General features: G+C 46.3%; 1 protein-coding gene across 1 annotated transcript in view; it reads right to left on the bottom strand.

Annotated features, from left to right (window-relative positions):
* Positions 1–14,455, bottom strand: part of LOC137425996 (endosome/lysosome-associated apoptosis and autophagy regulator family member 2-like) — a 71,843-nt gene that overhangs the window by 38,554 nt on the left and 18,834 nt on the right. The window contains exons 9-12 of the mRNA XM_078775340.1: positions 14,164–14,352; positions 13,515–13,647; positions 9,815–9,931; positions 9,477–9,586 (exon numbers count right to left, since the gene is read on the bottom strand). Coding sequence (XP_078631466.1) covers positions 9,477–9,586; positions 9,815–9,931; positions 13,515–13,647; positions 14,164–14,352 — 549 coding nt within the window. The remainder of the gene's footprint in view (positions 1–9,476; positions 9,587–9,814; positions 9,932–13,514; positions 13,648–14,163; positions 14,353–14,455) is intronic.

The following is a 14,455-nucleotide window of genomic DNA, read 5'->3' as shown; positions in this document are numbered from 1 at the left end:
AGAGATAGGGAGATATAAAAAAAAGATGGGAACAAAGACATAAAGAGAGACATAAAGAGATTTGGAGAGACAGAGATAGTTATGGTTAGATGCACACGAAAGAGTTATACACATGACAAAGACATGCGAACGATAAAGACACATGCACATGAGAGAAAGAGAAATGTGCACGAGAAAGACATATGTGCAAGAGAGAGACACGTGTGCACAAAAGAGAGACATATGTGCACAAGAGAGAGAGAAATGTGCACGAGAAAGACATATGTGCAAGAGAGACACGTGTGCACAAGAGAGACACGTGTGCACAAGAGAGAGAGAAATGTGCACGAGAAAGACATATGTGCAAGAGAGACACGTGTGCACAAGAGAGACACGTGTGCACAAAAGAGAGACATATGTGCACAAGAGAGAGAGAAATGTGCACGAGAAAGACATATGTGCAAGAGAGACACGTGTGCACAAGAGAGACACGTTTGCACAAGAGAGAGAGAAATGTGCACAAGAGAGAGAGAAATGTGCATGAGAAAGACACGTGTGCAAGAGAGACACACACGTGTGCAAGAGAGACACACGCGTGCGCAAGAGACACGTGCGCAAGAGAGACACGTGCGCGAGAGCGACACATGCACGAGAGAGACACGTGCACGAGAGAGACACGTGCACGAGAGAGACACGTGCACGAGAGAGACACGTGCACGAGAGAGACACATGCACGAAAGAGACACGTGCACGAGAGAGACACATGCATGAGAGAGAGAGAGAGAGAGAGAGAGAGAGAGAGAGAGAGAGAGAGAGAGAGAGAGAGAGAGAGAGAGAGGTGTGCGTGAGAGAGGGAGAGATGTGCATGACAGAGAGAGAGAGAGAGAGAGAGAGAGAGACTTTTGTATCTTTTTATTATAAAAATAGAAAAGAAAACCCCCAAATAGGGGTCACATTCTCATTTCAAGCAGAGAAACAAACAAAAAAAATATTAATACAGTAAAATTATGCACAAAACATTTCACAAAACAATAAACGTTTCTCCAGGATTTTACAAATGACTTCTTTCACGCACCATTTGGTCTCAAACTGTGGCAGCCTTCCTGTTATGGAGAAAAAGGCAAAGTCTAACTTTACACGGCTCGTCACAAGATTTTTAAACAAGAACAAGGCATTTTCCTCATTAGCTCCAAGATCATCAACTTTTCTTTTTCTTGATTTATACACTGACATTTTTGCCTGTGCAAACAGGAAATTACCTAACACATCATTCAAATTCTTGTGTGAGATGTCTAAGCCATAAATGTAAACACAAGTGTTGAAAACCAAACCAATCCTGCCAAAACAATTCTTAAGAAAGATAAATAAAGGAGCCAACCGTTGACATTCAACATAAATATGAAAGAGGTTTTCAGGCCTTTTACAAAAGGGACATTCATCTGCTAGGAGACTTGAGAAGCGGTGCAGCAAGTGGTTAGAGGGGAGGATCCAGTGTGCAAGTCTCCATTGGAGGTCACCATGTCGTGGCGGCACAGGAGGATGATAGAATCCTTTCCAATTAGGAAAATATGGGGGGGAACAAGGTAAGAGGTCTCTCCATCGAACCCTCCGTTTTGCCTTTTCCCCTCGCAAAAGGAAACTTACGCAACCCAAATAGAGGTCTTTTTGTTTAGGAAACCCATTGAATCCTATGCTAAAGGGGGTACACGGAGGAGAGTTGGCAAGAGAAAACTTGCAAATAAGTTCAGGAAAGGTAGCAGGAGAAGCACCTTGTTCGTTGTCTGCTTGGACTTGCTCCCACTTAGGTGCAAGCTGTACATAGGTATGAAGCACACAGCGTAGCATGCGTGCCACAACTCTGGAGGATCGCACGCCAACCAGGCTGGCCAGTGCATCAGCTCCAATCCAACTGCCATTTGGGCTTAAAAGATCGGCGACCGATTTTATGTTCTTCGCGACAAAGCATTGAACGAGACACCTATCAGCAGGCATATCATGGAAAATTGTATTGTAAAACAAAGGTTCCATCAAGAACATTTGCTTTGTGTACGAATGCATAGCTCTTGTTGTCGTTAGAGTTCGCCATGCGTTTAGTACACTCTGATAAAACCTGGAGAGGGGAGACATATCAAGATGCGAGAGATCCATCAAGATTATAGCGTGGTCATAGCCTAGTCTCCCCGCCTGCTGCAAAAGGCGACGAGCGACGTCGACCCAAGGTGGAGAGGGGTGCATGTACAGCATGCGTAGAGCAACCGAAAGTCGAAAGGCCGTTAACCGGCTCTTTATGTCAACCAGGCCTTGGCCTCCATCGGTCAGTGGCAAGCTGAGGACCTCGGGTCGCAACCAGTGCTTTCCATCCCAGAAGAAAGACACAAAGCACTTCTGGAGCTGTTGAAGCAACACTGCCGGAGGGTGCAGCACAAAGAACCTGTGCCATAGGGTAGAGGCCACCAAACTGTTGATCACCAAGACCCTTCCACGATAAGACAGTTGTGTTATCAGATTTCTCCATTTTTGCAGTTTTCCTTCAACAAGATCAACAGACCAGCCCAATTCTTTGCTACTGTGGCGTCATTACCCAAGAACACTCCAAGGTATTTCACGCCATCAGTGGCCCATGCAAGAGGAGCAGGAAGTTTGGGTGCCGAGTGACATGACGGACCAAGCCAAATGGCGCTCGTTTTCTCCCCAATTCACTTTGGCTGAAGAAGCCTTTTCAAACACGGATAGACAATAACGGACAACGTTAATGTCATTGAGGTTCCACACAAAAACACACACATCATCAGCATATGCCAGCACCTTAATGGGCCGTTCAAGATGAGAAAACCCAACCCCGGTTAGTCTAGCACGCAAATAACCCAGTAAGGGTTCGATGGAGAGAGCATAGAGCAAGCCAGAGAGGGGGCAACCTTGTCGAATTCCCCTGTTGACAGGCAAGGGTGTAACAAGTCCATTGTTTATCTTAAGCACACTAGAGATATTGTTATACAGTATCTTAATGTAAGAAATGAAGGTCGGACCAAGTCCAAACCGTTCAAGCACTTTGAAGAGGTACCGATGATCGACGCGGTCAAAGGCCTTCTCCTGATCAAGGAGAAGAAGTCCCAAATCTGTGGGGTTTTCTTTGCACAGTTCAATCATGTCTCTTACGAGGGAGATGTTGTCATAGATGGAGCGCTTGGGTACACAATAACATTGGTCTTCTTTCAACAATGAGGAGAGATGAGGAGTAAGTCGAGATGCCAGGGCTTTTGAGAATACTTTATAGTCTGTGCATAGCAAAGAGATTGGGCGCCAGTTTTTAATATAGAGCAAGTCTCCTTTCTTTGGAATGAGGGTGAGAATAGCCCGTCGGCAACTCTGAGGGAGCTCTCCAAGCTGGCAGCTTGCGTTCAAGGTGTTGAGGAGTTCGGGACCCAGTAGATGCCAGAATTTCTTATAAAATTCAGTTGTGAGTCCGTCCAATCCAGGCGCTTTCCCAACAGCAAGGCTGTGCAGAGCGGCGCCAAGTTCGTCCAAGGTAATGGGCCCCTCCAGGTAGGAACGTCCACCCTCACACAACACTGGCAGCCCTACGGAGATAGAGGCGACACTGACAGGATTTATTTGCTCCATCGAGTATATTTTCGAGAAATATTCCTTTGTGAAAAGTTTAATAACTGATTGGTTGAAAGTGATGGATGAGTCTGCCAAACGCAGTTGAGAGAGCTGTTTGTTCGGGAGGCGTTTCTCTAAGGAAAAAAAATACTTAGTTGGTATGTCTGTCTCGTTAAGGTGCTGCACCCTCATCCGAACTAGGGCACCACGTGCATTCCTCTCAGTTATTTCTTTCAATAAAGACTGTTTTTCGGTTAAGGCTCTTTGCACATTATTATTTTGTCCTGTGACCCTCTGAAGATGTAAAATCTCTGATTGCAATAATTTCCTTGCTTCATAATCAGCCCTTTTTGAGAAGCTCTGGTATTGTTGGCAGAAGCCTTTGATTTGGGTTTTTACTAGATCCCACCACACCAGTGGGTTAACAGAACAGCTTAGCTTCCATTCCAAGAGATCTGTCCAGAAAGATTCAAAAGCCTGAATAAAGTTGAAGTCTTCTATTAAACTATTGTTGAATTTCCAGTGAGAACTCCCTGGACACGGTTTCGAGAGTTGAACGAATGCTCGAGCTAGGGAGTGATCGGAGAAACCGGAAGGCACAATGTCAGATTTGCAAACTCCATGTAACAGGTGAGAATTTCCATAAATGCGATCAAGCCTCGCAAGTGAGATGTGGTTGTTGGAACAACGACACCATGTGTAGGATTGTTCGGAAGGGTGTTGCAAGCGCCAGACATCATGGAGATTATATTTTGCGATGATATTTGCAAAGAGTTTTGCGGTACATGGTTGAGGTTCCAGCCCGTTTCGGTCGCATGAGGCATTAACAGTACAGTTAAAGTCGCCACCAATAATTAAACAAGTCTGCAGATGCAGTGTTTGGAGGAACTTTCTCAGTTCAGCAAAGAAGGAGATCCGCTCACCATTTTTGCTTGGAGCATACACATTAAGGATTGTAAACTTGACCTGATTGAGAGAGAAGGTCACAGAGGCAAGATGGCCATCAATGATATTCACAAATTGAAGCAAGGATGGTTGGAAATGTTTCCCTAAGACAAACATGATTCCTGCCTTAGACGAGGAGCTGTTACTAAAAAAGCACTCCTTATCCATAGTGAGTCGCCACTGGGCCTGAACAGATCTGACGGCGTGGGTCTCCTGCAACAAAGCTATGTCGAGACCGTTTGCGTTTATCAGCTGCTTGATCTGGATCTGGCGGAGTGGACTTCCACCACCATTGACATTTACTGTTCCAATCTTGAAACTCACCATGAATTAACTTAGTCTTTTTCGTCTTGGCGATCAATTTTCTTAAACGGTGACAATGTGTCTGACGAAAGTTGAATAAGTCAGGCCTGCGTATAATAGCCTGAGCACACTCAAGGAAGGACGGTAAATCGGGAAAGTATTCTGTTAGGTTTATACTGCGTTTCCTGTACGTATTTTGCAAGAAAAGTCGTATTTGTTCAGGGGAAGTAGGACCTAGACTGGTAGGCTTCTCCATTGCTTCCACCTGGCTGTTTGCTTCCTCCAGGTCAGATTCGTCAGAGTCAGTTTTAATTTCCGAATCACACAAGCTTGTATAATCCTGCATGTCACTACTGTCATCAATATTGGCACACGGACCTGCACTAGTTGTAACATCTGTGTGCTCTCCCACCGTGGGAACATTGCTTTGAGGAATAACAGCAATAATCTGTGGATTTGGTGAAACAGAAACAGCATCAGCAGATGCAGCGATGTTGCTTCCCCCGACTGTAACAACCTCCGATGGTGTGGCGGTATCTAGCAGAATAGGAGTCTCTTGCAAAATATTGATTCCTGCGATTCCAGCTTCACCCGGTGATGAAGTGAGAGCAGTAACTGGGACAGTTTCGCTATTTTCTGCTGACGGGAATTCAGCATCATCATGCTCAGGGTTAACATTTTCCAAAGTGACAGCAGGTTCATCACCAGTGGCCTCGGCAGGTTCATCACCAGTGGTCTCGGCAGGTTCATCACCAGTGGTCTCGGCAGGTTCATCACCAGTGGTCTCGGCAGATTCATCACCAATGGTCTCAGCAGGTTCATCACCAGTGGTCTCGGCAGGTTCATCACCAGTGGTCTCGGCAGGTTCATCACCAATGGTCTCAGCAGGTTCATCATCCATGGTCTCGGCAGGTTCATCACCAGTGGTCTCAGCAGGTTCATCACCAGTGGTCTCAGCAAAATCATCAGAGGACTTTCCAATAGCCGAGTCCGTAACAGGTGAGACAATTCCATTTGATTTGTTAACAGGTAAACCAGTCCCTGCATGTGGAACGTCTATGTCCTCACATGAAAGGGGGCCGAACTTGTTAGCTGTAGGTACAGGGTTTGTCCCAGGTAAGCCTTGTAGAGTGGCATCGGTCACGACTGGGGGGGTGTTACCGATAGGTTGCTTATTGTTAAATGCTACCTTTTTCTGAGTTAAATGACCGTCGGGAAAGGTCTTTCTCTTCCTTGACGGAACAACGGTGAAACCATCCCCGACGTTCGTTGTGCTGTTTGGATCATCGGGATGGGAAGGCTGAGCGTCATTGCCGGACATGGAAGATGTTCCCTTCACAGCCGAAGCAAAAGATGAAGAAGAAGAATCCTTGTTGTTTACGTGGTTTGTCCCATCGTTCGACGAAGCCGTTTTTGGGCAAGAGCGTTTCAGGTGTCCGAATTTACCACATTCAAAACATTTCAAGGTGTCAGTGGTTACGTATAATTGGTAATCATGATTATCAATTTTGAATTTCAAAACAATGTTCAGCGTTCTTTCGACGTTAGAAGGAGGAAGTACAAGATAAGCTTGTCTCCTGAAAGACATCACATGTTTAGCCCGGTCGTCCTGGCAACGTAAAGGTAACATCGTGACATGCGAAACCACAGTACCATAACGAGATAGTTCGGAGACCAGTCTCTCGTTCTTCAGGAATGGAGGACAGTTCGAGATGATGACCTTAACGGCTGGTGTCGAGAGGGGACACGAGTGCGAAATGTCCGTCATCTGTCGATAATCCTGTACATACAATCTCGTGAACCAATTCAGCCTCGGATACGAAAATAACGACACGTTTGTTCATTCGCGAGGCTGCACGAACTTTATCAATACCGATTATGTTGCCCACAGCAATAACGAGGTCTTCGACGCTGACCTCGTTCGGCGGGACACAAACGACGCCATGTCTACGAGTTAACGCTTCATATGCCGCGTAACGCGAAAACGAAGTCATAATTTACAAGGGACGAGGGTGGGGACAAGGGACGAGGGTGAGGGTGGGGGTGGGGGTGAGGGTGGTGGTGGGGGTGAGGGTGGGGGTGGGGGTGGGGGTGAGGGTGGGGGTGGGGGTGGGGGTGGGGGTGGGGGTGGGGGACGAGGGTGGGGGTGGGACGGGGGACGAGGGTGGGGGTGGGACGGGGGACGAGGGTGGGGGTGGGACGGGGGACGAGGGTGGGGGTGGGACGGGGGACGAGGGTGGGGGTGGGACGAGGGTGGGGGTGGGATGGGGGACGAGGGTGGGGGTGGGACGGAGGACGAGGGTGGGGGTGGGACGGGGGACGAGGGTGGGGGTGGGACGGGGGACGAGGGTGGGGGTGGGACGGGGGACGAGGGTGGGGGTGGGACGGGGGACGAGGGTGGGGGTGGGACGAGGGTGGGGGTGGGACGGGGGACGAGGGTGGGACGGGGGACGAGGGTGGGACGGGGGACGAGGGACGGGGGACGAGGGACGGGGGACGAGGGACGGGGGACGGGGGACGAGGGACGGGGGACGAGGGACGAGGGACGGGGGACGGGGGACGAGGGATGGGGGATGAGGGACGAGGGACGGGGGGGAGTGGACGGGGGGGGGGGGGACAAGGACGGGAGAGTGAATATCGCTCTCGAACAGTGATTAATTAATTACAAGCCGAGACAGATTTTCAAAGGCGAAAACAAACACAGCTGGTGGAGAAAAAAGCGATCAGCCGGAGGACGGGATGGGCCGCCGATTAATGCAAAAGTTATCCACAAACAGCTGCGGGCTCTCTTTCTCTCTCTCAGAAAAGGAAAAGGAAACAAAGGACACGGAGTGAATATAAATACAAACGAGATAAGAAAAGGGAATCGAGGAGGGAAAAGGGAGGCAGAGGGGGATGGGGGAGGCCAAAGCCCCAAAGTGTTGGGTCTGATCAAAGGGGAGGGGTTGGGGCACAAATGCAGAGTAAGGATGTGAAGATAAACGAACAGGGGGAAGGAGAAGGTGAAATACGACGTGGAAAGGGACAACAGAGTAGAACAGCAGAGCAGCTCGTACCTCACCACACATGCACAGCCACCATCTTGCCGCGCCCGAACACACCGACAGCCCGCAGGGGGCGAGAGAGAGAGAGGGAGAGATGTGCATGAGAGAGAGAGAGAGAGAGAGAGAGAGAGAGAGAGAGAGAGATGTGCATGAGAGAGAGAGAGAGAGAGAGAGAGAGAGAGAGATGTGCATGAGAGAGAGAGAGATGTGCATGAGAGAGAGAGAGATGTGCATGAGAGAGAGAGAGAGAGAGAGAGAGAGAGAGAGAGATGTGCATGAGAGAGAGAGAGAGAGAGAGAGAGAGAGAGAGAGAGAGAGATGTGCATGAGAGAGAGAGAGAGAGATGTGCATGAGAGAGAGAGAGATGTGCATGAGAGAGAGAGATGTGCATGAGAGAGAGAGATGTGCAGGAGAGAGAGAGAGAGAGAGAGATGTGCATTAGAGAGAGAGATGTGCAAGAGAGAGAGAGATGTGCATGAGAGAGAGATGTGCATGAGAAAGATGTACATGAGCAAAAGAGATGTGCATGAGAAAGAGATGTGCATGAGCAAAAGAGGTGCATGAGAGAGATGCACATGAGAGAGAGAGAGAGAGAGACTTTTGACTTTTAAGTCCTTTTATTATAAAACTACAAAAACAAGCGTCAACAAGAATAAACCAAAAAACAGTTTTCAAGAGAATACAACCAAAGTCATAGAAAGTTAAATGAAAGGAGCAACAATCAATGTAAATGTACTACATTCCAAAACAAGAGATTGCAAGGACAAGGAAACACAAACACCTACATGTAAATCTCGAATACATTTTCATTTACCCCGCATATTTTTCCCACACACCATGTCTCAACAAAATCCTTAATGTTTGCATTTCTGCTATAATACTTAAATTCCAGTTTTAACCGAGTTGTGACCAGGGATTGGAAGTGCAGGATCACATTACATTGCTCGGGTGGCTTGCCCTTAATTTTCGCTTTTTGCGACAAATAGATGGCCAGTTTAGCCTCTGACAATAAATAATTCGGAAACATTAACAATTTTCCCTTTGCTGAAGTGACCCCAAGGCCAAAAATAAACAACCGGAGAGAAAAAGGAACATTAACTTGACCAAACACATTGTTCAGTAAAAGAAAAAGAGGACACAATCGTATGCAATCAACATACCCATGAACAAATCTTCAACATTATTACAAAAGAGACAGATCACCGATACCCTAACATCCGGCATCCAAACGGTTTACAAAAGTGTTTGTTGGCAATACCCCGTGAGCCAGTCTCCATTGCAAATCACCCGACCTTTTTGATACGGGTGTACCATACATTGATTTCAATTCAGCTTCAGAAGGGGGGCCATTAAGTAACAGAGCTTTCCATCTCATAACTCCTGCTGCAGAGGTGTTTACAATCATCAAGAAAGACAGAACTGGTAAATAGATTTACTCTCAAGACTACTAAATAAACAAGAGCCTGTACTGACTGGGGAAGAAGTAGAACCCGTGAAAGCAACAAGTAAGTTAGGAAGCGAAGGATTATGGGATGCCCATTTAACCCCAGTACTCCACTGCAACCCAAGTCTAAAGTATGTACGAATGACTTCTACAAGTACCTGACCTGCAGCTCTCATTGATCTGGTACCAGTAATCTCAGCGACTTCCTTGGCAGATCTCCAACCACAATTTGCTGAGTCACGAAGATGCCAGACATTTCTGATGCCACCTGAAATGAAGTTTTGGGCAAAACAACGGCTCTTGGGAACCTGGGGAAAGAGTGGGTTGAGGAATAGAGGTTCTCCCGCAAACATTTTAACCTAATAGGACTCCTTTTGGCGGCTTACCACTACGGCTTGCCAAGCATTCAACAAGCTCTGCTAGAACAGACGAAGGTGGGACACATCAACTTTTTGGGATTCGATCCAAAAAGTCTCAAGGCCGTAGCCGAGCATACCAGCTTGCCTCAGTATTCGTTGTGCCACGGGGCACCAGGGCAGTTTTTCAGCATTGAGCAGACGTTGTATTGACTTCAGCCGAAACGCCATCAGCCGACACTTTAGGTCAATGAGCCCTTGGCCACCAAGAGAAATGGGGCGGCAAAGTACGTCCATCCGCAACCAGCGGTAACCTCCCCAAAATAAATTTACCAGTGTCTGTTGAATAGCCTTAAGCAAGCCTTCTGGTGGCTGCAAATAAATAAATTTGTGCCACAGGACAGAGGCGACCAAGGTGTTAATAATCAGTATTCGGCCTCTAAAGGACATTTGTGGAAGGAACCTTTTCCATTTGTTGAGCCACTTGGTTGCCTGTTCTACCACTCCTTCCCAGTTAATATGGGAGTACTGATTGGGTCCAAGATAAACACCTAGGTATTTAACCCCTTCTCTTGTCCAACTTATGTCTTTTGGAAGAGACTGAGGGGGGGGGGGGGGGGTGACGGGAAGCCTACCGGATGTACTGTGAGCTGAGGTCACCCACAAAGCTTTGCTCTTTTGCCAATTGCACCGCAAACGTGAAGCAAGGTAAAACCTGTGTAAGGACTCAACAAGAATGGTTAGGTCCTTATCATTCTGAATGATTACACAGACATCATCAGCATATGCTGATGCCATGATGTGGTTCTCTTCTGCAGAAGGCACAAAGCCGGAAAGAGAGGCTCTCAGACTTATGAGTAGTGGCTCAAGAGAAAGGCTAAACAGCAACCCTGCCAAAGGACAGCCTTGCCGAACACCCCTCTGAACCTGAATGGGTGAACAAAGACGATTATTTACTTTGCACAAACTAAATATGTTGTGGTATAACAATTTCACAAAGCCTATAAACTTTTCACCAAAACCAAACTTTTGCAGAACATGGAACATGTAAGTGTGGTCAATGCTATCAAAAGCATTTTCAATGTCTAGGAAAATCAACCCAAGCCCCTCTTCCTCCTTAAGGCCACAGTCAATCAAGTCTCTAATTAAAAAGACATTATCAGAGATTGATCTTCCCGGAATGCTGTAACTCTGATCAGGATGGACGACAGTGCCAATGGCAACCTTTAGCCATTGTTTTTTGGCCAACAATTTGGCCAATTTGGCCAATGGCCAACAATTTGGAAAAAAGTTTGTAGTCAGAACACAGTAATGAGATGGGGCGCCAGTTCTCTATCCGTCGGAGATCACCACCTTTTGGGAGAAGGCATATGACTGCCCTTCTACAGCTGAGCGGTAGTATGCCAGAGCGTAGGCTTTCTTGTAGCACGAGCAGTACTTCTGGACCTAAAATGTCCCAAACTCTGCAAAAAATTCCACTGGAAGGCCGTCAATCCCAGGGGCTTTTCCGTGTTCAAAGCTACACAGAGCTATGCTTAGCTCCTCCACAGTAAACGGCTCTTCAAGACCTCGACACTGGTCACAACTCAACGAAGGCAGGTAATTCGTCATATCATCAACCATATCTTTACACACAGCTTTCTCCGCAAATAAGCCAGAAAAAACCTTTACACAAGCATCTTAACATCAGTTTCATTTTGTGTAATGTTCCCCTTAGCATCTAGGAAGGAAAACATTTGCCTTTGGGACTTCTTAACCCCTTCTAACTGGAAAAAACTTTTGTTTGGGGTGTCAGAGAACTTCACATTTTGGATTCTGAGTCTAACTGACATCCCCATTACTTTTTCATGAATCAGTTCTCTTAAATAAGCTTTTTTCTCCAATAATAACTGAAGTTTCCTGCCATTTTGAGACTTAGCCAAGTCTTCCTCTAAGTGTAAAATTTCAGTTTCTAAGAGTGAAACGGCAATCTTACTCTTGCTTGTGGAAAAGGACTTAAATTATTGACAAAAGACACGAATCTGGGCTTTCACGTTATCCCACCATAACTGAACAGAAGAGTAACAAGGTTTTCTTTGGATGAGTGCTTCCCAAAAACTACGAAAAGCATCCTTAAAACAGCAATCCTCCAACAGGCTGGTATTGAAAGTCCAATATGCACTTTTACGAATTGACTGAGAAAAGGCTAGACCAAGTACAACCAGGTGGTGATCAGAGAAAGCAGAAGGGAAATGATTACAAGACATGAGTACGTTTCTAAAAGTGGAATTAATATACCATCTATCAAGCCTTGCAAGTGTTATTAACCCACTAGCACAATGGCACCATGTGTACTGAGATATTGTAGGGTGCTGTATACACCATGCGTCAAGTAGACCAAGTGATGAAAAACATTTCAATAAATCTTTATGAGATTCTGGATGTGGTTCTGGTGTATTTCTATCTAAACTCGGTTCAAAGGTGCAATTGAAATCTCCTCCAATACAGATACAATGATCAAAGGCTACTGTGTGAAGTTAATTGGCCAGACGTGTGAAAAAACCTTTACGAGCGAAGCTGCTACTCGGAGCATATACATTGAGTAGGGTGAGGTGAAATCCTTGATAGACCACCTCTAAGGATGCTAAGTGTCCTATAACTATCTCATTAAAATTACAAGAGTCAGGAACAAACCCCAGATGAAGCAAGAAAGCAATTCCCGCAGAAACAGAGGACAGATTGCTAAAGAAACACTGCCCAGTATTAAGGCGAAGCCAGTCAGGCTGTGAAGTCTCTGTTCTGTGTGTTTCCTGCAATAAACATATATCGATATGTTTCTGAAACAATAAGTTTTTAACTTCGAGCTGACGTAAATGGTTAGCACCACCACCATTCATGTTTAAGGTGCCAAACAGCACTTCCTTCCTTTTCATGCCTTATCAAGGGGGGTTTAGCTGCTGTTGAGACAGATCCAACCTTGCTTTTGTAATGAATTTCCTCAGTCGATGAATTTGTGCTTTTGTTACTTCAAAATCTTTAGAATTTCTAACTATACACTTTGCAGTCTGCATGAAGGAAAGCAAGTCAGGAAAATGTTTATGAATCATGACATTTCGCTGCCTAAGTGTCTCATTTAGAAAGGTCACAATAACCTCGGGGGGTATTTGTAACTGCTCAGATGATAACTGTGACGGCTCAGTCACCTCCATGTCATCATTTGAAGCAGACAGCCCAGATAGCAATCCACTAGGTTCGTAAATTTCAGTTTGGACCTTTACCAACTATAGACTGGTCTTGGGTCTGGGGGGGCCTGGGGAGGTCTACTTCGACATGAGATGGGGCTGTTACACCACCATCTTGTACAACTACGTCGGGCACCTCTGTCGGAGCCACACAAAGTGTATTCTGATCATTTGTTGCAGTGGGAACATTGGGAAGGATTGACGCACTATTTTGTTGAGGCTCAGGCAGTGGTGATGATGATGATGATGGTGATGTTTCCTTACATTCAATCAACGTCTCATCAATAATAATAGACCTGTAGCGGTTACCTTATTGGGACATAATCCACGTGCACGGGCCAGTGGGGCTTTTGATTGTGTGGGTGTGAGGTGCACGCGGTTGTTGGAGCCACGCCCTCCGAAGAGGGTTTTGGTTTTATAAAAGCTGTATGAGTTCCATTCGCGTGAGGAGTTCGGTCAGAATAAACGAGCTTTGAACACCTAAGAAGTGGCCTCCTCTTCTCGTCATCCGCAACTCCCACAGACCCTTCAATTGTACAACTATTTGATGGAACCGTACCACCTTGTGCACTTTGGATTAAAATTCCATCATTGGAAAGTAATCCATCTTTTTTCTCACTATCTTGAGGTTCCTCAGCTACTGCACCACTCGTATCCAGTACAACTACTTTGGGGGCACTAGTTGGGCCACGAGGAGCGGAGGCTCTACGTTTTTTTGCCACAGTTGCAAAATCCTCTTTACTCTCCTCAATCTGTAAGGACACAGTGTGAGCGGAAACATTGGAGACACTGGGTGTCACCTCCCCCGCCACACGAGGTAGTGGGTTGTTAACCGTTTTACAATCTTGATCAACGTGTCCTGATTCCCCACACTTTGAACAAGCAGCTTTCGGACAAAATCTCTTTAAATGCCCAAACGCCCCACAAAGAAAACATGTTCAGGTCGCTGATGAAGCGTATATTTGATAATCACGGTCATCAATTTTAATCTTAAATGAAATCTTTAAACCCGCATCAACCCCGCGATCTGGAAGAACCATGTGAAGCTGCCGTCGAAAGCTCATCACGTGCTTCGCTTTTTATTGGCGGCACCCGAGGAGGATCATCGAGATTCTAGAAGCGATTGTACCATATCGAGACAAAACCGACACGAGTTTTTCATCGGACACGAAGGGAGGACAATTTGAAACGATTATTTTCATTGCCGGGACATCCATCGGGGAGGCCATAACAAAGTGACCACTCTCTATGGTTAACCCGGAACTCACGACATCGTGAACGAGATGCTCATCCGCAACGAAAACCACAACCTTCTGGTTCATACGTGACGCAGCACGTACATGTTCAATTCCGATAACTTCTCCAACTGCCAAGATGATCTCTTCGGTCAGAATCCCTTCAGGAGGGACACAAACCAGAGCATGTTTGTGGGTTAACGATTCGAACACAGCGTCTTGCTGCGAAGGAGTCGTCGCCATGACTAAAACAAAGGAACTCCGTTTTACCCGAACAACTCGGGTTGAGGAGATTAAAAAGAAAAAATAGGAAAAGGTAGTAATA

The sequence above is a fragment of the Myxine glutinosa genome, chromosome 4, assembly GCF_964187855.1.
Source record: "Myxine glutinosa chromosome 4, kmMyxGlut1.1, whole genome shotgun sequence".
In the NCBI taxonomy this organism is placed as follows: domain Eukaryota; kingdom Metazoa; phylum Chordata; class Myxini; order Myxiniformes; family Myxinidae; genus Myxine; species Myxine glutinosa.
This window is presented reverse-complemented; position numbering and strand designations above follow the sequence as displayed.